Genomic DNA, 25,613 nt, shown 5'->3' with positions numbered 1-25,613 from the left:
AGCATACTACTCCTTGTCCCATAAACATGCACTGTATTAAGCAGTACCATCCATTCTCTTCCTGGTTGTGGTATTAGCCAAAAGGAATTAATGCTGGCACAGAAGCAGATCATTAGATTAATTATGAATGGGGACTTCTCATAATCAGATCTTTAGCCTTGCGCCTCTCTATTGTCACAGAACTCATCTATGAACTCCAATATACTTGTATAGCCGGGTTACTTTATCTCTATATCATGCACATTTCAAACCAAGGGCCATAATTATGGCCAAGATACGCAGTGTAGAAAGTCGCCGTGTTGCGCTGCACTGCCTGATAGGGAAAGGGCAAGAATACGCTGTAGCTAAGTCAATACAGCAAATTACCGCCTTTTCCCCTGTGCTGGTGCCCTTTTGGCTGTCTAGCGTCAACGCAGGCACCCTTGCATCATGGTGCAAGGGTGCCTCTGTTGCATGTAGGACTGTTTTTGTGCGAAAAGGGACACCTTCCTACACAAAAACAATAACCTGAGGCTTTTTCCTCTTTCTATGTGTGCAGCAGAATGCAGCACAGATAGAAAGATGAAACAACAAGGAGAAATAAAGCTATTTCTCCCCGTTACGCCTCTCCTGGGCAGGCAAATGTTTTTGGTGCATCCCCAGGTCTGCCACTTCTGTTAATTCTGGGAATGCATCACAATCCATTGATGTTGCTTAGGAACACCCATGGAAATGCCTTCATGGTGCAGAGTAATGCAACGCAGCGATTTGCGCTGCATTGCATTACTCGAGTTTTATGAAGCCACTCAGGGCCACGGAAGGTGGCCTTGCGTGGCTTCATAAATGTCGTTATTAAGATGTGTCGCTCTTGCACCATGTTGCGTGGTGCAAGAGCGACTCAAAGGAGCTCGTAAATATGCCCCCATGTCCCTGCATTTCTTTATCAGAATTTTCACACCAGATTCAAGACAGGCATTTTCCAAAAACGCAGAGGTGGCTGATGCATTTTGGAGATCCCTGAATCTGTATACACCCCAACACCTGGTAATACCCATCGAAATGTAGGCATTATCTTGTACAGTGGGTAATGTTATTCAAAAGAAAATACAAAAGGCCCTGAGTTTACAACCTTAGGCAGCATTTGATTTAATTTCTAGTTGGAGGCTGAAGTTGAAAGTAAATACCAAACGAGAATCTCAGTCAATTTATTTTCTAAATAAAACAGAACAAGCCGTTCCCCAGTGAAAATGACGAATGGAGCACTTCCAAGATAATATATTCATTTACACTGTCCCCAATATTCTTTTCACATTATATTGTAATTGCGATGGGTAATGTGAGCTTCTTGTTCTGCTCTTTATTTCACAATGGTTTCAAATCTCTGTGAGAGTATGCATAGGTCAATCAGCTAAAAGCTGCCAAGATTCAGGGATTGGGTTCTGAATATTAACCACACCACGCTCCAGACAACCAACAACTCATACAGCTCCAGAAAGCCTTCATTTTTTTGTTAAAAAAAAAGATGTATTTCTATCATGCAATGTTAATTCACAGGGGGAGACTCACAAACTCTTCTGTTGCCCCATCTTTTACATATGACATTTCCTTTCTTTTGCCCTTTTCAGGTACCTCGAAGTTGTAGAATGGTTCCATTAGTATTACACTTTGGTTCTTCATATTTTAGCTGCCCATCCACTCTCAACAATACCTATTCGGTTTGCTATCTGCAGAATTGGTGTGCTTGATTCCACATTTCTTTTGCTCATTTATGCCACACGTAAGTGTGCAAACAGTCATGTGAGTGCCAATATCCTAGACTCTGCTATATTAAAACGTGGCTTTTTCCAAAAAGTTAGAGCGTGTTACAGGTTGTTTTAATTTAGTGCCATATGGCCGAGCAACTGTCATTTTGTGGGGTATCCCCTCTCTCTCCCGCCACTGAGTACCACAGCGCCAGGATACCTGTTAGGTGACAGTGCACTTTATAAATAAGCCAAATAAATAAATAAATAAAACACAGTGTTTGCAGACATTTATACACCTACGTGAAATTTGGATAGAGGCAGGAACGTGGAGAGGTGTGTGTGTGTAGGGGTGGGGCATGGCTTTACCTTAAGAAGCTATGGTAAAATCCACAAAGTTAAAAACTTATGGTCATTTAGTTACATTCTCAATGTATTTTCCACCCCAACATTATACAAAAATTACTCCAAAGATGTTTTCATGAACACATCAATTTTAAGGCCGTGTGGAGGAAGGACTTCCCTCCTCAAAAATGTTTTCCTGTGAAAAAAAATAGAACATACAAATCTTAATGTGCTAATGCAAATTTCCTGAGTGCTGACCCCTGCAGATGGAATGCTATGTGGAAAATGAATGTGCCACGTCACGTGGACTGTGACTCAAAAATCCTGTCCATGCTCTCTATGTGACCTGTTTATGGTATTAGGGTAGTTCCATCCACCTTTACACATGCTTCCACAAACCATGTGGGCTGATGCCGGTAGCAGCCGCCAAAAAGGAAAGATAATGACCATTTCCTGGAGAGGAGCAAGCCTTATGCATTACCATAAAGGTATATAGATGCAGAGGCAAGAACCATCACAGGACACACTTGTTGGTGTCCTTATGCAAGGCAAGCTCTTGCAAAGGGATTTGATCAATTTGAACAGTAAAGTGCTGCTCCAAGAGATAATCCTGTTATGATTCAGTGTCCCAATTGAGATCAAGCTGTCCTTCTCAAGGGTAGAGTAGAATAATTCATGCGGGAAAAGCCTACGGCTAATGAAAAGGATCTGAAGTACTCCATCTGGAAATTGTGATGCAACAGCCCCTAAAATCAACTGCAGACGCCTAATTTCATAATGGAACAAGCATTGAAAATGCACTAGGTCTCGCCTTTGATTAAGTTAAAGCCATTTGCTTTGCTAATGGTATTTTATAGCAAAGCAAATGGCTCTAACTTAATGAAAGGCGAGACCTATTGCATTTTTAATGCTTGTTATATCTTCCCCACAGTGTGTCTGAGCATCAAGCTCATGAGCGTTATAAGATTAACTCTTTCTTCAGTTTACTAGAACAGGAGATGATGCAAAATATTGATGAAATGTTGACGATTTAATATAGACACAAAATCAGATACTCCAATTTTGTTAGGGAATCGATAGTGATAAAATGTCTACTTTACCGCAAAACACATTAAACTGTACGTTTAATTTTTTGACATTCTTACTTTACATAACAAGTATGTGTGCTAAGAACAAGTTTGTTAGGAGCATTGAAATTTGCTTTAAATTCCTCTACACAGAAGTCTAAGCTTTTGCATTTCCTAGGCTTAACTTTGAAATTAGCGATCAATTGAAGAATACCAACACAATTGTAACGCTGTGCAAGAGGCTTGGAGATTTATGAATTGACTGAAGTGCTTTCCTTGAGCTTCTGTCCAGTCTCACAAATTCCTTTTTCAAAATGTTCTACATTCGTTTTCCACGTTTCTTGCTTTCGTACTTGAGATAAAATAGAAAATGTGTAAAATGCATCATGAAAATACGTTAGTTAAGGGAAATCGCGTTGTAAAGTCAACGTTTTATTATGTTTGAAGCCGTTTAATCTCACAAAGTTCCAGTTGGAAAGATGTTAAATTTGACACTGTATTAGGAAAGCACCAGATATCCTGGTTTAACTGAAATCATTACTAGTAGAACAAGCATTGGCAAAGCCAATAGGTCTCGCCTTTGGGACCTTAAAAGTGTTTAGCCATGCACCATGCAACAGTTGCATAACTAAACACTTATAAGGTCCCAAAAGCGAGACCTATTGGCTATGCCAATGCTTGTTTTAACTGCTGCAATCTATTGAAGCCTCACGGCCGCGAAAGTGATCGCGATCAAACATCAAAGCGTCCGTACGGCCGCGAAAGTGAAAGTAATCGCGATCAAGCGCGGCGCGCGCGCCCGCGCACATGCACTATAGCTCTAGGCTGGCCTGGTAGCACTTTTTGGAGCCCTCACAAACTGTCTCGCCAGACCAGCGCATGCGCTGGGTCAGGCGAGACCTAAAAAAGAGTTAATTGTGTGACGTGATCTTACTACCGTTGCTGTCCATCATCCCTGCTGCTGAACTGGCCCCCGGACCCCCGCTCTAGGGTCTAGAGCATGGGTACTCACAAATATCTGCCCTGGGGCCACAAAGTACTGTCTGTCATGTGATTGAGGGCCGCACTAATGCCGGCAGTGTGGCAGTAGGGGTTCTGGGTGGGTCTGAGATTGTGTAAGGAGGTCTAAACAAATATTAAATAAACCGGCAAGCATTTATTTGCAGGTTAATAAATGCTTGCCTATTTATTTAACATTTCTTTCTGAATATTAGTGCTCAGCAACAAGACAGCAGCTCATGCTGCTGTTCACTAGGGGGGGCGTATGTAGAGGTCAAGAATTGCTGCATGCGGCCCCTGGGCTGTCCTCTGAATATCACTAGTCTAGAGCGACCACGAGGACGCCTTGGTTGAGTCCCGTGTATATAGCCAGAGAGTGCTTGCATTGAAATACATGAGCGAGTATTTGACATCTCAAAAATACCCTGAATTATCACATATTATTTATCTTGTAGATACTTTGTACACGGAAAGCAATCTTTTATTTCATTGCTGCAGGCTATTAAAAAATATTTAACGAGTACTCAAAATACAAGCAAGACCTGGCAAATAATATTATTGCACACGAGCATCTTCAGAAGAACACTGCAGTTCACTCCGCATTCCTGCTTATACTTTATGGATCATATCATGGACCTATGGTCATGAACTGCAAATAGGTCGCATATTCTTGGTAGGGTATAAGTATGTTAAGGTCAGATAATAAAAATCATGAATCATTGACGACATAGATAGTTGAAATGCGCATCACTTAACACGAACCCTGAAACTTCAATCAGTAAAATGTAGATTGGACTTAGAAGGAAAGAACACATGTGGTTACTTCAAGTACAATGCCAAAAATCTCTGTATATTTATTTCCCAGTTTATTGAAGCACCACAATCTATGAACAGCTGTGCACTGAGCTGCGCTGGGTTGTGTAACTTGAGGAAACCACTGAGAACGCTCACAAACCTGCTCCTAACCCTAAACTTGTGAAGTCAGCATTTGCACTCTACGGGATGAATTTCCCCATGAATATGTTCACCTTACAAGTGTAAAATCGACCATTTATGATTCTGGGAATCAGGCGTGGAAACATCACTTCGCGTAAGGATTGTTTTTTGCACATCCAAGTTCAGTTTAAATGCACCTAAAATGTAATGGGTCCCACGTTCTTGGTGAACAACACTGTCCCTGCCCTGCCTTTGAACCCCTGGGGTCCGAGCCTTAATTACAGGCACCCAGCAGGGAATGCACGCGAACCGAGATATGAGTGTGCCTCTCTGTCAGAGTTGATATATTTATACATTTAATTAAGAGGCACTCTGGCTAGCGAATAACTGCACCTTATGGCCACATATATGCCAGCTTGGGCTATGAACAGCACCTCAGTCGGCAACATTTCATTCTCAGCGCTGCTGTCCTGGCTTGCAGAGTTTGTGCTATTTGTAGGCGCGCGGCACGACGCTGGAAAATACTCGGAGCTCAAATGTATGACACTTACATGGAAATAACAAGCGCGTCCCTCCCGAAAACGAAAGAAATGAAAGAGGATCGCACCGGAGCTTATCTTTATGGGACCATGTGCTTGAAACACATGGCCCCATAAAGATAAGAAACCTTTTACTTCAGCCGGAAAGCGGACGAGCCCGTCCAAGTGGGCCGGCCGAAAAATGGAAAAGTCTACGTCACAAAGTGCTCTTTCCCAATGGCTGGCCACCGTTTAGCATAAACGGTGACGCCGGCCAATGGGAAAGAGGGGCGGGGCTTGAAGCCCTTTACAGAATTTCTTCTAAATTATTAAATCTCGCCAGCGAGACAGCGCATGTGCGCAGCCCACGCCAGCCGAGACCTAAAAAGAAGGGAGATGTTGGGGCAAAGTAATATTGGCTCAGACGTCAAGGCAACATATAGGGTATGAAATGCCCTTTGTAGGGTTGCACCCCAAAGACTCCTATTGTGAAACTGATTCCTTAACATTCAATTAAAGAGGATTTTTTAAATATAATGTGGGCACATTTTTAAGTGCTTTACTCTTCATGCTAGGCAGGTGAATTGTGCGATTTTCCATAGTGTACTCTGGTGTTTTGCACCGTGAATCTTTTTTGGATTCACATGCTGTGCATTATTCCACCATCTGGTGGTTGGTTCCGGAATTGTTGTATTTGTCCTCTTTTTTTTTTTTCTTAGTGGGTGTCTACATACCACCATTTGGTGTCCTCCTGTGACGTCAACGTGCTTCCTCCGGAAGCTCCCACCTTTGGACGCCATCTTCAGATTCTTTTTTTCCGCCTTTGGGTCTGGATCGTTACGGAAGGAGCTCCAGGAATTTGGAGTGAAAAATCAACCAATATAACAGGAAAAGAGATGAAAACTTCAAAAGACGACGAATCAAGGTACTACATGTTGAATCGAGGTGCCGGAAGGTGCCTAGAAGGGAAAATAAATCTTTGACGATGCCTTACAGGAAATGCGTGTACAGGGGGCTCCCTGTACTTGGTAATGGACAAGACACCTTTCACGTTTTGCCTTAATTGCCACCATAAGTACACCCGGAAGGACCAGCATCCGGTCTGCAATCTCTGCTTACCAGTCGATCATCGAGGTGAAGACTGCAACGCGTGTTCAGCGTTGAGAGTAAAGGGCGGCAGAGAAGAGCCAGCTACAACATGCAAGGCCAGAGTACAGCACTATCACTAAGAGACCTGGGCCTCTCCAGTGATGATGAGGACAATGTCGTGGAAGGGCCAAAGGGCAACACAGACATTGACATCCAAGTCATGGAGGTCGAAAAGAAGACTTCGTGAGAGGTAAGAGAACTGTCGGTCTCAAAAACAGCCCACGAGTCACGAAAGACAGACTCAAGGGCCCCAGAGGGAGCACTGGTGTCGAAGCACTCGACGACTGCAGTAGCATCCCATGAAAAACACTCCGTAGGATCCTTAGACAAGGACTCTGTAATGGCAAAGACCCTGGTAAAATCCAAGGCATTGAAAGCCGATCATGGAAAAGATGCTTTGGTGTAGAGACAAGAGAGGTAAAGAAGCGAAAATCAGGGCACGATGCACGCGTCAATGCAGCAGGCGTCGTCAATGACAAGAAAGAGGCCTAAAGGTTTCGATGCTAAAACGCACGCAGCGAAAATGGCTCTGTTGAGCGCAAAGAGAAGGTCAGAAAGTTTGGACGCTGAAACGCACACTTTGGAGAAGGAGAAGAAAAAGAAACGACTGGAAGCCAAAATGGCCAGTATCTTACAACGTAAGAAAGAATTTGTTGAAAGCTTAAACCAATTCAAGATACTGCCGAAAATCTCGACAAAAAAAGAGACAGGCGCCAAGGAACTAGAGTCCCCGATGATGCCCAAACCATTTGAGGAGCAAGAAGAAGAGTTCTTTTTCGAGGAAGAAAAAGAGCAAAGCAATCTGGAGTCCGGAAACTCAGAGGTTCCAGACCAACAGTGGCAAGACCTCGACACAGACTCTCCTGAGTAAGCGGTCGACACCTATCCTTCGAGGCCTTCCCCTCCTGATGACATTGGGATGTATTATCAAGTCATCAAGAAGGCAGCAGAGACCAATTGGGTGCAACTCAAAGAAGAAAAGCCTCAATTGTGTTTCTACTCGAGACATTAATGCCTACGCAGTCAAGAAGCCAATTCCTTCCCATGTTACCAAATGTGCTAGACCAGGGAAAGGAGGTATTTAAGGAGTCTGCCACGTGTAAGGCAGTCACACCTAGGGAAGAGAAGAAGTATAAACACTCCTCCAAGGACCCAATTTACATCAATAGATCAGTTACCGCTGACTCCATCATAACAGCCACGGCCAGGAAAAGGGCTAATATGCCGACCACGACGGGTCCACCACCAGATAAAGAAAGCAAAAGAATGGACCTTATGGGGAGAAAGGTTGAAAGAAGCGCAGCGAACCAGTGGCACATCGCTAATTCCAATGCCTTACTAAACAGACATGCATAACAGCACTGGGAGGAGGTAGGAGATCTTTTGAAACACCTACCTGAGCAATATCAGAAAAGGGCAAGCCACCTGGTAGAAGAGGGGAAAACATTGCAAATGTGTGCTTAAAAACAGCCCTACATGCTGCAGAGACATCAAGTAGACAGATGATGATAGGCATCACAGAAAGGAGACACTCATGGTTACAAATCTCAGGATTCAAACCAGAGGTGCAAAACAACATATTAAACTCACCTTTCAATGGGGAGCAGCTTTTTGGAAGCGCGGTGGATGACACGCTTAACCAACTAAAAAGGGACAATGAAACAGCCAGATCTATGGGGGTACTACAATTCAGAGGCAGAATACGTAGAGGCGCTGGCTCAGCAAGAAGACCAGCAGGCAGAGGTAACCATCACCCCTCTACCTCGCATCAGGCATACCAACAAGGTTTCCAAGGAGGAAACAATAGCCATCAACTGGGACAGCAACAAATTTGGCAATACTAATAGGGAAAACAATCCTTTCGAGGACACCTCCGGGGAAGAAGCCTCCACAAAGGGGAGGAGCAGCCGCAACCTCAAAGTGACTGCATTCAGGCAGCAATGCACCCTCTAACTACTACACACAGGGTGCACGCAAAGACCAAAATACAAAACAGAAACAACATTTCACACACCATTCTGCACCAGTAAGGGGCTGACAGAAGGACTTCCTCGCAGAATGGAAAAGAATCACTTCAGAAAAATGGATCTTAAACATAATACGACATGGGCAATGCATAGAACTAGTCAAAACACCTCCAAACAAAAGACCAAGAAGGAAAGTACACTCCAAAGGAGAAACGGATTTGTTACTCTATTGTGTAATTCCTAGGAGTCCCCCAGGACCTGCGCGTTTTGGATGACCTAAACTGAGAAATTGGTGAACAAGCAGACTCTGGACACCCCCACAGGATATGTCAGCCGGTGCCACTACCACCCCCCTGTATTCTACAGTGGTGTAGGTAGTTTCCGGCAGCCACTGAACATGACAACCCTGATTCCTCAGGGATCGTGGAAAACAGTACAGTACTTTTCGCTGAGTCACTCGTGCTCTCTTATTGTCAGAAAATACACAAGATGGTGATTAGGACGTTTTCAATAAGTATGTATTGCTCAAGCGTCAATATTGTGTAAAACATATGTGATGCGACAATCAGGACACAGAAGCAAATAAACGATATGGCAAGTATCCATATAGTAAATTGTAGATACATTCCTAAAAATTAACATGAGCAGTTCAGATAAAAACAGTAGCACTTGCATATTCCTAAAATGCGTGACCTAAAATAGTTTTCCTAAAATTTACCTATCCTAGACCTGTGCATGTGGCATGTATGTGCATATGTGTAGGTATCTATAGCCAAGGAATCTCCAGGGATGAACCAGCCCCCTCCCCTGATGGACCCTGTCTCTGCTTCGAGGATGACACCCCACAAGAGATGTCAGACCGCTGCATGTTGAAGATTCAGCATACAGGACCTCTGGCCCAGCTTGGAAGGAATACTCCTCTAATTTGTAGGGGGGAGTGAGGGTCTTTTATACTAAAGTGTTCACTCCAGGGATTTTTCTAGAATCGAGAAGTTTTAAAAACAATCATGGGTGTTATGAAAACAATCATAAATGTTTTGAAAACAATCATTGATACTTTTCCAAACAAGTGTGATCATGCATTTTTGGCCAAGGATGAAAAAAAGTGGTGACCCTAATACAGAATAAATGTGTCGTGCCTGAGGACATATTTATGTACGTCAGGTACAGGGATTGTGATAGAGTCCCGAGAGCCTGGTATCGAAGAGACCGGAGCAAGCTACTAGGTAAAAGGTCAGCTATTTAGAATCGTTATTGTTGTATGGATGGGACAAATGTATGTAATAGGGGTATACACGAAAGGACTATCCTAAAGGACATGACAACTCCAAGAGGTACAAGAGCTACAAGCGAAAGAAGCAATAGACCAAGTACCATACAACGAGATAAACAAGGGAATATACTCTACATACTTCCTAATTCCAAAAATAGACGCAGGGCCGGCTTTAGGGCGGTGCGACCGGTGCCACAGCACCGGGTACTGGCTTCCTGGGGGCGCCGTGTTTGAAAGTTTATTAAGCTTTTGGAAGCACCTGCTGCTGCGTTTCTTTCCGCCGGCACTTACCAGGCCTCACATAAATGTCAAGAAAACTTGTGTGATTAATTATCTTCCTGGAGAGATATCAGTGTTTTGTAAAGTTGAGGTTTTGACTTAGGTGAAGTTAGTGCAGAGGGTTAATATGCCTGCTGCAAAGAACGTGTACCAAGTAGATTACAGAGTGCATATGATGTAAACAGATCAGCAGGTTACTGCTTTCAAAAGAGACATCCTTTTGTTACTTGCAATTTATAACTTGAAGTCCTAATATAGAATAGTGAGCTATTAACTTTCATCCTAGAACTGCATACACACTGCAAAGTATACATTATTAGAACATTGATTAATGTTTCAAAAAGGATTAATTTGGCTAGAAATCGATTCTTATTATTAAAGAAAATTCCTAACTTACTGGCACATGCATCAACAAAGACTTTTGCGATTCCTTAATTGCGATTTTTAAGGAATCGCAATTAAGGAATTGCAAAAGCCTATGCATGTAGGAATCGCTATAAAAATAGTGATTCCTACAAATTCCCTAATTGCGACTCGCAAATTGCGAGTCGCATTTAAGGAATGCCGTCCCATTCATTCCTATGGGCCTCCAGGCCCATAGGAATGAATTGGAGATTGCATGAGCAAATTGCGAGTACCAGTATGTACTCGCAAATTGCTCATGCAATTTCAAGGGTGCAAGGGTGTCAAAATGACACCCTATTGCACCCCTGAAATTGATCTGTGCACATATGTTGCACACACACATGCTCTAAGGGCATGTGTGTGCGCAACATGAAACATTTTTCAAAGTTTTTGCAAATTACCATGAAGTTCAACTTCATGGTAATTTGCTTCCCCTATTAGCGAAATCGCAAATTTTTTAACTTTAATGCATTGCATTTAAGGAATCTCAATTTGGGATTCCTTAAATGCAATCGCAATTTAAGGAATCGCTATTTAGAGATTCCTTAAATTGCGATTTTTGCATTTGGGATGATGCATCCCAAATGCAAAAATACCGGTCGCAAAGGGGCAGATTCTGCTAATCTGCCCGTTTGCGACCAGTTTTCTCGTTGATGCATGTGGCCCTATGCTGTTTCTTTTTCGACTCTGCGTTTGTGCTTCTCCACACCAAGCACTCTTAAACTATACTGCCTACCAGTATGGATGACATGTGACTCCTACACTTTCGGTCCTTTGGCTTATGTAACATTTCCTATACACTGATTTACACATGTATGATTGATTGTCTCTGTGTAATGTGTGTGTGATGCAAAGTGTTCGGACACCCTACACTGGTATGAGTGGCACTATATAACTAATTCAATGCATCTGAGAGAGTGTGGTTATGGTGATTTGGTCACTGTTAAAGGGTGCTAGTGAGAGAATCCGTGGTGGAGGTGGTCATTGGGGGGGCGCCAACAAACATTGTTGCACAGGGCGCCTCCAGCACTAAAGCCGGCCCTGAGTAGACGGAACAATGCATCCTATATTAGACCTCAGATTCCTCAACAAATTTGTAAAAACGCTAAAGTTCAAAATGACCACCCTGCAAGAGGTAATACCTCAAGAAGGAGACTACATGGTGACATTAGACTTGAAGGATGCATATTTGCACATTCCCATGAACAGCAAACACAAAAGACTATTAAGATTTGTGGTCAACAACATGCATTACCAATTCAAAGTGCTGGCATTCAGCCTAAAATCAGAGCCCAGGGTGTTCACAAAGTGCCTAGCAGCAGTGGCCACACAAATAAGAAGATAGGGGAACCATGTATACCCGTACACATCCCCATGAACAGCAAAGACAAAAGACTATTAAGATTTGTGGTAAACAACACGCATTACCAATTCAAAGTGCTGGCATTCGGCCTACAGTTGGCGCCAAGGGTGTTCGCAAAGTGCCTAGCAGCAGTCGCCGCACACTTAAGAAGACAGGGGATCCATGTATACCCGTACTTAGACGACTGGCTTGTAAGGGCAAACTCGTACAGTCTTTGTGAAATGCACATACACCAAGTAATAAATACATTGGGAAAATCCTCTACAGAGTCACAACAAGAAAAACTGTTCTTAGGACCAAGGATAAATACAGTGCTTGGGAAAGTGTTCCCAAATGAGAAACGTACAATAGCCATACAGAAAGAGACACAGCTTTACAGCAAGGGGCAGGCTCTGACAGTGAGGACAGTAGGGAAACTACTGGGAATGATGGCATCATGCATTCACTTAGTCCAAAATATTCGGCTACACATGAGATCATTTCAATAATGGCTTCAAACACAATGGCCACAGGCAACAGGCAGTTGGGACGATGTAGTGGTTGTTACCGAGAAAATACAGCAAGAAATAGCATGGTGGAGCAAGGAGAACATAGCACAAGGGAGGTCTCTCACCCAACAACCTCCAACAGTGACCATAACGACAGAGGCCTCACAGATGGGATGGGATGCTCACATGAACATTCTCAAAGTGACAGGACTGTGGACATAGCAAGAAGCTCTAAAACAGCACATAAACATTCTGGAACTGAAAACAGTGTTCCTAGCCTTAAAAGCTTTTCAAACGCAGCTACACAGAAAAATAATTCTGATAAAAACGGGCAACATCACTACCATGTTTTAGATCAACAAACAGGGTGGGACACATTCGCTGAAACTGTCAACTCTCGCTCAGCTAATCTGGAGGTGGGCGATCCCATTGAACATAGACTTAATAGCAATCCACCTACCAGGGAAGGACAATGTGGAAACGGACAGGCTAAGCAGACAAGCCTCACCGCCCTTCGAGTGGGAGATAAATAAGTATGAACTCAACAAAATATTCAGAAGATGGGGAACTCCGTCCAGAACTGGACCTCTTTGCAACACCCTACAATGCAAAATGCCAATGCTTTGCATCCAGACAATCGTGCAAACAGTCCCTACGGAATGCACTATGGATATACTGGTTCGAGATATTTGCTTAAGCTTTTCCTCCGATACTACTACTACACAAAGTAATCAACAAATGCTAAATCAACCACATGACAATGATTCTCATTGCCCCACAATGGGCGAGACAGACCTGGTTCTCAGAGATAACGGATATAGCTCAAGGGTCAATTCACAAATTACCAAACAGACAAGACTTGCTAACCATGCAAGAAGGAAGAGTGCTTCACCCAGATCCGGAAACCCTGAACCTCGCTGCATGGCTTCTGAGTACAGTACATGTAAGGATTTTGAACATAATAAACCAAATGTTCAGCATGAAATAAAATGTTTAACATGATCATTATCGTCTGTAATTGACTTAAACATGTGTTGTTAATATCTAAATGTCATTTTAAAGTTTGTATACACTGGGGCCATTTTTTCTTGTACTGTACATTACCCAGGTCCTAGTGTCTGGGATTACCCCGTTGCTTTGTAACTGCATGGCTTCTGAGGACATAGAATTTGCGCACCTAAAACTACCAGAAAGCGCAATGGCAGACCTAAGAAAAGCGAGAAAGCCGACCACGAGGAAATGTTACACGGCGAAATTGAAAAGATACTCTCTATGGTGCCTCAAAGAAGGTCTTTCCCAAAAGATCACAAAGAAAAAGACAGTTCTGGAGTACTTAACACATATACTACATAGTAAACTAACCTATACATCACTGAAGGTTCACTTAGCAGCAATTGTAGCATATACAAGAGGACACACGAAGAGCTTCTTCACTTCTCACGTGGTTGAAAGGTTCCTAGAAGGGGCAAAAAGAATTGCCCCACCAAAGACAGTGCCAGCACCCACATGGAACCTAAATATAGTACTCGCTCAGATGATGAAAGCACCATTTGAGCCACTACACAAGGGGACGCCACAGATGCTCACACTGAAGACGCTTTTTAGTAGCAATAACATCACTATGTAGAGTTAGTGAGTTGCAGGCACTAACATTACAGGAACCCTATTTCCAAATACATAATGACAGAATTGTCATGAGAACAGATCCACACTTCATGCCAAAGGTGGTATCACGATTCCACATAAACCAATCCATACAAATACCAAGTTTAGTTCCAGAATCCGTAGACACAAGCATAAAGGGCATTGAACACTCTTGACGCTAGAAGAGCAGTCATGTATTACATTGAAAAGACAAAAGATTACAGGAAGACAAAGCAACTTTTTGTATCTTTTGCAAACAGTTTTCTGGGAAGGCCAGTAACCAAAAACACAATTGCAAGATGGATTGCACAAGCCATACAATTGAGCCACAAACAAGCAGGACAAACATTACAAAGAGCTCCACAGGCTCACTCAGCAATAAAGAATGGAGCAAAATTCGCCTTTCTAGCCAATACTCAAATTCAAGACATTTGCATGGCAGCAACATGGTCTTCAGTGCCACACGTTTACGAAACACTACTGTGTGGACATCCAAATGAATAAAGAAGCACAATTAGGACAAAAAGTCCTGCAACATCTATTCACAAACCAATGCTCATCTTCCACCCAGCCACCATCAAACTAACAAACCGCTACAAAATCTATGCACAGCATGTGAATCCAGAAGAGATTCAAGCTGCAAAATGTATAGTTTCTTACCTGTCGATGTAGTTTTGCAGCTTGAAGAATTTTCTGAATTCACTAGTGAACCCACCCTCCTCCACCAGGAAAAATGAGACCGGAAGGAGGAAAGAAAAAATAATATTAAATCCGAAGCTGGCGACCAAAGGTGGGAGCTTCTGGAAGAAGCACGTCAACGTCACAGGAGGACACCAAATGGTGGTATGTCCACGCCCACTAAGAAAAAAAAAAAGGAGAAACATGGACAAATACAACAATCCCAAAACTAACCACTAGATGGCGGAATAATGCTCAGCATGTGAATCCAGAAAATTCTTCAAGCTGCAAAACTACTCTTGCAGGAAAGAAACTTTACGTTTCCTTACTTGTGGTGCGGTCACAACATATTTTGAAGGATTCTCTGTGAAGCCCACCAGATAGAATGTTCAGAGAATAGTTTCGAGGTGAGTGAGATGTGTAGACCAGGAAAGACTGATGATGAATATGTTGTCTATTAATTTCTACAGAATTTCCGTATTCTGTCCATTAGCTTTGAAATATCGCTGATGATCTGTACAAGTCAAAAGAGGGCACTTAAAAATGGAAAAATGCATCTCTGGTGAAGAAAGTTGTTGTGCGTATGCCTTCTAGTCGAAGTGGGGCTTCTGAGTACTCTTTGGTTAGATTGATTGTGTATGGAATAGACACCAGAAGAGGAGGATTTGTTTACTTTAAGATGTCTATAAAATTGAAATATGATTAATAGAAATCATGGTTTTGGATAGCCTGATTATAAACAACCGAGATATATAAAAGTTTGAATCCCACCCAGCACCTTGTTTGAACACTAATATCTCAAAAACTACTGAATGGATTTAAGCCATTCCATAAAAGATATGCTTTCTGAGTGAAGTTCTACAAGCAGGCCCAGTTTGGAGTAAATCCATTCAGCGGGTGTTGCTGAAGCCATCTGCAAAATTTCCTGCAGGAGTCAAATTTAGTGTGGATCCATCCATGTGGACCACAGTTGTGGCCAACTCAAACAATGCCTTTCAATGGAAAGTGTGGCTGAACCATAACTCCAATTGGCAACCACCAGTGTCAGATATATATTTCCATTGATATACTGAATGCCTGTTTGCTAATTACTATATACAATTAAATATATCTATGCGTGATAATCTCTGCTATCCTCTGCCAAGGTATTGACAATAAATGATGAAATATGAATGAACTGCATAATACCCCATGCACTGTTTTCAATGTTTCAGGAATGAATGTGATGTACATGCACGATGACTCCGAAAGCCTAGCGGACAGGTTCACGGTGCAGCTCTTTGATGGGAAGCACACAGTTGAACGAACCATTTCAGTGACTATCCTTCCAGTTAATGACGAAAAGCCAGAGCTGGTCAGGTAAGAGACTTGCCTCTGAGGTACAAGAGAACATTGATAGTAAAGGTGACAGAATACAGCCAAATAAAAACACAAACCAAATCTCACCCATATCACAGATCATCATTAATTTCTCTAATTCCATGACATTTCATTTTAGTTAGAACTTCAGTCTTCTCGCACCACAATTCAACACTGGTCTATTTGTACTCTTCCCAAGCTCTTACCATTCCCAGGGGCTGATTTTACCATTGTGCATTATTAGGGGGAGTTTGGCGAGATGGAAGAACAGGCATAAATCAGCAATTCTCCTGCCCTGTCGAGCAAGGGAGTAGCCAGAATATTTTTTTTTAAAAACACTTTGAGCCATACTTGTAGTCACACTGAGCCTGCAAAGCCAGCGAAACCGGCCCTCCTTAGAAGAGTTTCATTCACACTTTCTTCCTCCTTTCAACCATCTTATCTCTCCATCCTCTCACCTTTCCATCGATTCATTCATCATCCCGCTCTTCCTTTCATCTGTCCATCCCCTCACACATCCAATTAAACTTTGTTTAACCCCTCTATTCTTTCTTTGTTGCATATATACATTCATTCTTGCACGTATCACTATATCTCTGCATATATACATCTTTCTACCGACCAATCCTTTCTCTTCTTTTCTCATCATTTCACATGTTCATTCTTCCATTCATTCAGACTGCCACTTATCGATCCTTTCACTCTTCAGTCCATGCTTTCACCTTTCCTATATTCGTATTTTAACCCTTCCCTTTTAACCCTTCCATTTATCATTTTACCCTTACATTTAGTACATCCTTTCACCCTGCCATCAATTCATTCACCCTGCCTTCCTTTCACCTATTCATCCTACCTTTCACAATTCCTTCATTCTTCCCTTTCATGGTTTCTTCCTTTCGGTCACCCTTTCCTTTCTTTACTTCCCATTTGCATCTACTCATCTTTCTTCTCCCCTTCTTTACTTTTTTATTTTGTGTTTATTTATATCACTTACACTTTCCATTTCCCTCTATCTGTGGTTCCCCATTTTCCAAATTTCTTTTTTTGCTTTTTTCACTGCACAGCCGTCTGACATAACATTTCGTTAGGGTGCTATTTATGACCGTTTTCTGCCAAACATCCGGACACATGAGACCCCAAAATAATGAATATTGTAGAGGGAGTGAGTTCACCAGCCCATGGGACCCAGTGACACCCCGTTTAAGCTGCTAAAGCGGGGGGGTTCGCTACGCCACTTCTGTCGAACTCACATTTACTACATTGTATAGCTCACAACTCTATCGGAAGGGTGTCCTGGCGCTGTGTAGTCTGAACAGATGCACATTCAAATAGACTGTGGTGAAAGTGGAATTGAAAACCTAACCAGGCACACAAAGTAATGTTCCATGTTGGATTAATGTTCATAGTTATAGAAATAAAGAAAACCTGAATCATCAATACCAATTTAGAATGTTCGAACTGCTGATTGACAGCTGGCGCGTCCACCAGCTGTCAATCAAAAGCTGTGACCTTCCCATCGAAGTGTCACTGCTTTTCATGTACCAGGAAGTCCAGCCATATCAGGGATTTCCTCCCCAAGCAAAGCTGCCCTACTTAGGTCTGCCATGCGGGTCATGTAAGTGCCAAGCATGGAAAAGAAACAAGTTGGAATGAAGGTGTACCTGCTCAGCAGTCAGCTGCCATAGTGGACCAGTGCTTAATTTGTAAAAACAGTAAGTGCCAGGGTCCTTCTTTGGAGGTCACTGCAGCCTGAACCACCCATTGCCCCTGCCAATGCTGCCACTGACAGTACCAGCACAACTACTGACTCCTAAAAAATTGCAGTCCTAAAAGTATGAGAGTTCAGACTATTCCAGGCCACCCAAAGCAATAATAATGGTGTGAAGAGCAGGTATTATTCATTTTCAATATATATTGACTTATTAAAAACTGTTGTGCTCATCTCTAAAGTAGACAGGCAGCATCACCTTGTGGAGGACTGTCACTGGAGCTGGTGCTTGCAATTAAGTGCTGGTGGCGAGCACCGGAAACCACCGGCTCAAATTAAGCACTGCTTTAGACATTTCCTGCCAGGATGGCTGCTCTGGAGTGGTTTTTAATGCGTAGGTGTTGGTATTTTAATAATGTGGGATTGTATGCAGAGTACAATTTCGCAATATTAGCTGACAGTTTCTTTGTAAACTTGCCTATTAGGACATGATATTTATGTCCGAAGACACTTCTGTGCAGCATACCTTGACATAAAATCCACAAACTGACTAGTTGGCATTCACAAACTTTCAAGGTCTAGCCCACATTGTAGTTCCTGCCCCTTGTGTTATATTTACTTATGCAGTAAAATGTTATATGAGTGCAAGGTAGCCCTTTTTGAATATCTTGCACTCTTTAAACCAGCTTTTTGTGGCAGTAACAGAGACTCGTCAGTGCAAATGACGTTGTTAATTAGGCCAATCCTGCCTATCTTATTATTAGAGGGACTCTGTATTTGCTGTATTCAGCGTGACAACGTCAGGGGCGTAGGATACACTAAAATTCTGGGGGGGACAGGGACAACCTTGTGGACTTTCCAGTGACCCTATACAAATCACCGCCCGTTAAACAAATACAATCGCATACTTTCGAAGTGAAATTTTGAGAAAAGCAGGCATGTAGTCACAGTTTGCATATATGCTTTATTGTTATTTACATTTATATAGTAATGAGACCAAATGTTTAAAAAATACATATATATGAATCTTGCATCTTCATGCACAAAGCAAACAAAGGCCGCTGACTTAGAGAGGGGGCGTCGTATTTGCAAGTGCATTATGGTTTGAAAAGTACCTGCTGCTGCATTCCTGGTCTCCAGCAATTTTCAGGCAACAATAAAAATGTGAAGATAACTTCGGTGGTTATTGTTCTTTATTGTTCTCTATCGAGAGAGATCGAAGGTTTGTCTAGTGGAAGTTTTAACTCATGGTAAGGTAGCCACAGTGGGGTAATATGCCTGCTGCAAAGAACGTTTACCACGCAGATCACAAAATGCATATCATGTAAATAGGTCAGTGAGTTACTGCTTTTGTCTGAGATATTCTTTTGGTATTTGCAATTTATAAGTTAAAATCCTAACATTGAACAGTGAGCTATTAACCGTCATCAAAGAGCTGCATTAAAACTTCAAGAAATAGATTAGGAGGTTATGATTTTTCCCCAGTCTTTCCCTATCCTAATGTTGGAAAATGGGTTAATTAGGATAGAAATCAATTTTGATTATTAAAGGTAACCCCCCAACCATGGTGTTATGTTTTAAATTCTGAGTTTGTGTTTCTCTAGTGTTGCAAAGCCACCCTGTGCCCTGGGCCCTGGGCACTCCCCAACTTTTTTCTGACTGGTACTGGTGGTACCTGACTGACTGACCCTGGCCTCTGCCTAAATAGCCAGTGCTATTCTGAAAGAGACACTTAAAAACACAGTGAAAATACCTACATACACTAGGGTGCACTATGGGTTAGGGTACCCCTATGATGGGCATGACCTCTCCTATAAGGCCCTAGTACATAATAGGGCAGGGGGATTAGAACTACCTTTAAGTCCCTAGAATATAATAGAGCATTGTGCAAAAGTAGGTCGCACACTGCTCGTCACACCAGCAAGTTGCCCCAAAGGACTGTGGGAAATGTAGTGGCGACGGCGGGTATGCCTATGCCACAACGGGCTGACGAGCCTTGGATATGCACCTGCGCGCCATGAGAGTACTTGACCTGTTTTTAATTACATTTTGGCAGTCCACACGGCACCCCCTTACACTGACCTGCTCCCTGCTGACGAGAGGCAACTACCTCGAAACACGTGTCCAGGGATGGCTAACGCAACACATACTGTTCTTTTTACACATCGTGGCATAGGCGTACCCGCCGTCGCCACTACATTTCCCACAGTCCTTTGGGGCAACTTGCTGGTGTGACGAGCAGTGTGCGACCTACTTTTGCACAATTTATTACGGCTCCCTTGAGCCAACGGGCTGACGAGCCTTGGATCTGCACCTGCGCGCCATGAGAGGTACTTGACCTGTTTTTAATTACATTTTGGCAGTCCACACGGCACCCCCTTACACTGACCTGCTCCCTGCTGACGAGAGGCAACTACCTCGAAACACGTGTCCAGGGATGGCTAACGCAACACATACTGTTCTTTTTACACATCGTGGCATAGGCGTACCCGCCGTCGCCACTACATTTCCCACAGTCCTTTGGGGCAACTTGCTGGTGTGACGGGCAGTGTGCGACCTACTTTTGCACAATTTATTACGGCTCCCTTGAGCCAACGGGCTGACGAGCCTTGGATCTGCACCTGCGCGCCATGAGAGGTACTTGACCTGTTTTTAATTACATTTTGGCAGCCCACACGGCACCCCCTTACACTGACCTGCTCCCTGCTGACGAGAGGCAACTACCTCGAAACACGTGTCCAGGGATGGCTAACGCAACACATACTGTTCTTTTTACACATCGTGGCATAGGCGTACCCGCCGTCGCCACTACATTTCCCACAGTCCTTTGGGGCAACTTGCTGGTGTGACGAGCAGTGTGCGACCTACTTTTGCACAATATAATAGAGCATGGCAGTTTAGAGGCCAGCAGCCCTTTCTACACTTGCATGTGTGCACTGCTGAAGCATGAGGTCAGTTTAAAAGTAGCCCTGTGTTGTAGGACTGCTTTTAAAATGCAAATTGTGCCCAAACTCGACTTTTGAGTTTGGGGAACTTACAAATTGATCAACTACAATGTTGGGGCAAAATTAAGTTAAGTGGAAAAATGTTTTCCACTTAACTATGGCTGTATTATATTTGCCACATAATACATCATCTGCTGCATAATCTAATGATTTCCCCCAAAACAATTTTGTAGCTCAAACGGATCACAAATTACTAAAAGAAATGTGACTTATGTTGCTGTGAAGTGTATGGCCCTTTGCAAAGGTTAGTAAAGAAAACAATTGGTCCAAGACACTCCTAATTACACTCAAATTAATACCTGTAGGAGAGTGTAGTATGCAATCAATTCATTCAACCGAAAATGTATAATTTATAGTTACACTGCAACATCATTTTGGCCTCCATTGCTGCATAACTCCAGTGGCCCGAAAGCAGGCTGCACATGTTAAAAGTGTTTGTGCATGAAGTAGAGACCAAGAAGTTTGCAAATTTAGGGGCTGATTACGATGGCAGGTGGACTTCAGTACGTCTGCCATCGAATCGGGGAATGGGACCGCTGGCCTTCAAGGTGGCGGCCCCATGATAGGCATTACAATGCGACCGCCACTTCGGCGTTCGCAGTGCCTATCTTTTACATTGCAGCAGATGCTGCTGGCTGCATCATCCGCCACAATGTAAAAAAAAGGGACATGTTAAATATATCACTACACTACGTGGCAATCACAATGCAGTGCCTGCCACATGGTGCAGTGATATGTAGGGGGGCATCATAGATGCATCCCAGGTCTGGGGGCTGGGGGTAAAGGGGCCTGCTACGGGCCCCCAATGTTCCTTTCGTCAGCTTTTCCATGGCAGGTGAACCCGCCATGGAAGGCTGGTGAGTAAGGGACATCGTAATCCCTACTGCGGTGCCTGGTAGGCACCACCAGCATTGTAGGAACCACGAGCCCCTCCGCCGCACCGGCGGGCTCAAGGAGCCCATCGGGTGCGTGGTGGTTGGTCTTTCTGACCGCCAGGGAACCACCCGCCATTGTAATATGGCGGGCTGTGATGCAGTCACCAATGGCGGTAGGACCGCCACCAACGGGGCGACGTGGCGGGCCCACCGCCATTATAATCACCCCCTAAGTTTGGTGTGCATGCAAATCCTACATTGCCAACCCCTGGCAAGTTGCACTACTAATGCTAAATGGAGGTACCAATGGGTGAGGTGGACTGGCCTCAAGGGTCTTTTGACCTCAGTGACAGATTCACTGTCGATCTAGGGTGTGCTTCTTCGTATGCCTGTCCGTAAGACTGGAAGTGAACTGCAGTATGGATTGTGGTGGACAGGCCTTCAAGGTTAAGTCAGACTTGCCACTGTTAGGGTCCACCTGCGGGTGCTAAGACACTGGGCTTCTAAGGTCTATCGGGCCTTCTAAGGTGTAGCATCGGAATAAGTTCTGTCAGGAGTGAGGTCTGGTGGACTGGTCATGAAGGCTGAACATGGTTCTCCAGTTCCAAATTCAGCAGCTCTGGCCAGAGTGCCACATCCTCTCCCACACTGAACACCATACTGCCCCACTGAGAGAAACTCGCACTGCCTTCAGCTACAACTCAATTGTGCTGCGACTAAATTCAAATTATGCACTAGACAACAGTAAAATGCTGCCTAAAAAAAAATGAATAACACTCTGGAAAAAGCAAACACTCATAGGGAATGCAAGAATAAGCAAAGCATGTGAACTGTAATCAGGAACAACCTGGTTACCTTAAAGGTTTTAAACTCATTATTCAGAAATCAGTAAGTGATTTTGCCTGAAAAGTCCAGGACATGGCTACAGGACCACCAAGGGACCCGTTTCAATAGCCATTGCTTATATCCTTTCAAAATGTAAGCAGTTTGGTTTAAAAAAGACCACATCCCCAAATACAGAGCCACATTTTATAAGCTAAAATAATCAAAACAGTTAAAAACGATCATATTAAACGTTTCCCCTCTACCCATCAACCAGGTATTGCAGTCCCTTTAGGAATGGCGCACTTACCCACCCTGGGAAAACAATGTTGTTCAAAGAAAGAAGATAAAAAGAAAGTAGCGCTTTCACTGGCAAACTCTGTAAAGTGGCGCTAATGTGTGTGGGTGTAAATAACAATCTGGCCTGTCTGCTGACCACTCTGTATTGCTTTATTTAGGTATTTAATTATTTTTTCTCTCCATCCTGATGTTTTTCTTTTGAATAGAAAACGGTCAGAAAATGAGGACATTTCCAGCCAAAGTGTTCCGCCTTTTTTGGATCCATTTCACAGGAGAACAAATAAAGAAAAGGAGAGGCAAGAGAGAGTACCTTAAGAGCTGCCTCTTGAAATCAGCACGTAAACAGGAGCAAGACAGAGACAGAAAGAGATGGAGGGGAGGGCAGCTGCCAGAGGCAGATCAGGAGTAGTGGACACGGTCCTTGCCATGAAGGAAAAGAGACAGCGTTTTTTTTCCTTCTCTGCCCTTCCCAGAACGGCTGAGCCTTACTGGAGCATAACAAAAGGCAGAGAGCGGGTGGCCTCTATTACTCCAGGCTGGTCAAGTGCAGGGCCATTAGGTAGCGCTTTCGCGTGCTAACGGCCCTGCAAATAACAGAAGGCAGAGGGGAAATTATTTTGTCCCCTCGTCCCCCCCACCCTTGTCCCCCGTGTGCCCCCCCCCACTCCAAAATCTGGGGGGGAATATATCCCCCGCGTCCCCCACACTTCCTACGCCCATGCCTGGTGCTGAGCTCGCGCAGGAAAATTCTTCTTTTTTTAAACTAAAGTTCCTTCTGTGTCTCATAGGGAGCAGGAAGTCGTTCTACGATAAAAAAAATTCTCAAGCCTTCCTCAAGAGGACACCTTACTTCATTCCTTGGATGTAAAGAGAGTGGTTTTGGTATATTTATATGGGAATAGGATTCCAGAAAGACAGACCATTTCTTTGTACATTTGATGGAGTTAACCGGATAAATAAAACCTCCAGTAGTTCCAAAAGTAGATGGATTAGAGATGCCATTTCATTAGTTTATGGGATTGCCACATTTCTGTTCCTGATATTACTCAAGGTAGATAAACAAGAGCAGTAGCAGCTTTGTGGGCTGTAAAGGGTTTCCTTAATGGGAATCTGTCATGGAGGGATCTGTACGAATACCAACTTTTTTTTTTGAACATCACAGATCTCAGGGTGTAGGAATTTCAGGTGATATTTTCGGAGCCAGTCTAGAATTTATGATGGGTTCTATTATCCTTCGTCTGTAATACCCTCGTCACTATAACCTGCCCTCCCCTCCCCTCTTTAGAGCAGCTGTCCTCAGTGGGCTCATACCAGGAAGGTTCCTATTCAGGAGGGTTTAGGGGCCCGCTATGACTTATACCACCCCTTAATCGGTGGGCCAAGGAAATATCCACTCCTACTTCCTGGTTTTAGGCATGTGGTGAGGCGGGAGCCATCTCACGAGTAATAACTGTGATGAGGTCATTAAGGACTTAGGATAATGAAGATTTCCGATAAGTAATCAGAGCAGTAATGTATGCGGGAGGAGGTGTGGCCCAACGGCCAGAGCAGCCAAACATTATACCTGGGGGACCCGGCTCAGGTCCTGTCCCTAAATCGCTTAACAACCTCGTGCCCAAAAAACATAAAAATGTGTAATGTAGTCTGGTGCTCATGTAAAGCCCCAGGCCAATGTTACGATAAGTAAGGCTGGAAAAAGATAGATACATTTTTTTAAACGTATTAGGGATGGATGGATGGCAAAGAACACAAGGTTGACTTTAAAGCGCTATAGATCCAGATGACTTTGAATGCAGGTTTCTGGTTGGTTCATCCTCTACTGTCTAACTTGCATATTAACACCAACTTCAATAAACTGCTATTTGCGCGTATGTAAATGAAAAGTCATGCAACTCGAACAGAGTTTTCACGTATTAAAAATAATGATTTTTCATGGACGTTCCGGACATGAAGTTGCCTACTGCTGTGCAGCATACCGAATCCTGAATTATTTTAGAATTTAAATTGGAAAATGCTCTTGTACTCTGGCGTGTTACAAGTATCAGCTCGCGCAGTTTATGCATCTTCTAATTCTATGCACCCCTGCCTGTATTAGCACATTTGGAGACATGATTTACCAAGATCTGCAACATTAGCGGACCATAAATTCGATTTCATTTTCTCTTCATAAGTAAAACGAATTAATATAACAATGATGCATCAGCTGCCGTTTTCTAGGCTACTCTTACTAAGATTACTTACAAAAATTAACAGCCTTTGACAAGCCTTTATTTTAAGAAAGTTATTCCAGCTAAATATGGGATTTTTAACAACAAAAATCTTCTTTTTTGCATGCAACTCCACGGGATATTGCAAAGAAAGGAACCCAATAGGGTAAAAGTGTTCAAAAAGCTAAAAAAGTAAAAATAATTCACAAAGGCAAAAGGTCTATCTTTTTCAAGTCGAACTTGCATTGTTGTGTAAAATACACATGGGCATATTGGTTGAGACTGTGAGTGGATTGATGTCTGGTTTGGTACGTGCTCATTGATGTTGGTAATTTTTTTAATAGGTGCGTGTGCGAGAGAATGCAATTCAGTCTGGCCTAGTAAATGAGAGAGTGAGCCCTCTAAGGCTGGGCGGAAGTACGTGAATCAGTGATTCACCTATCAAAGCCCCAGTGCACAGGAAGCTATATGTCAGGGAAATGCACCCCAATACCCCTGCTGGAGT

The 25,613-nt window shown here is 43.3% G+C and overlaps 1 protein-coding gene across 1 annotated transcript in view; it reads left to right on the top strand.

Annotated features, from left to right (window-relative positions):
• FREM1 (FRAS1 related extracellular matrix 1) overlaps positions 1-25,613 on the top strand; it is a 578,635-nt gene that overhangs the window by 334,600 nt on the left and 218,422 nt on the right. Inside the window, exon 21 of the mRNA XM_085633804.1 lies at positions 16,047-16,191. Coding sequence (XP_085489930.1) covers positions 16,047-16,191 — 145 coding nt within the window. The remainder of the gene's footprint in view (positions 1-16,046; positions 16,192-25,613) is intronic.

Source organism: Triturus cristatus, chromosome 2_1 (assembly GCF_964204655.1).
Source record: "Triturus cristatus chromosome 2_1, aTriCri1.1, whole genome shotgun sequence".
In the NCBI taxonomy this organism is placed as follows: Eukaryota; Metazoa; Chordata; class Amphibia; order Caudata; family Salamandridae; genus Triturus; species Triturus cristatus.
This window is presented reverse-complemented; position numbering and strand designations above follow the sequence as displayed.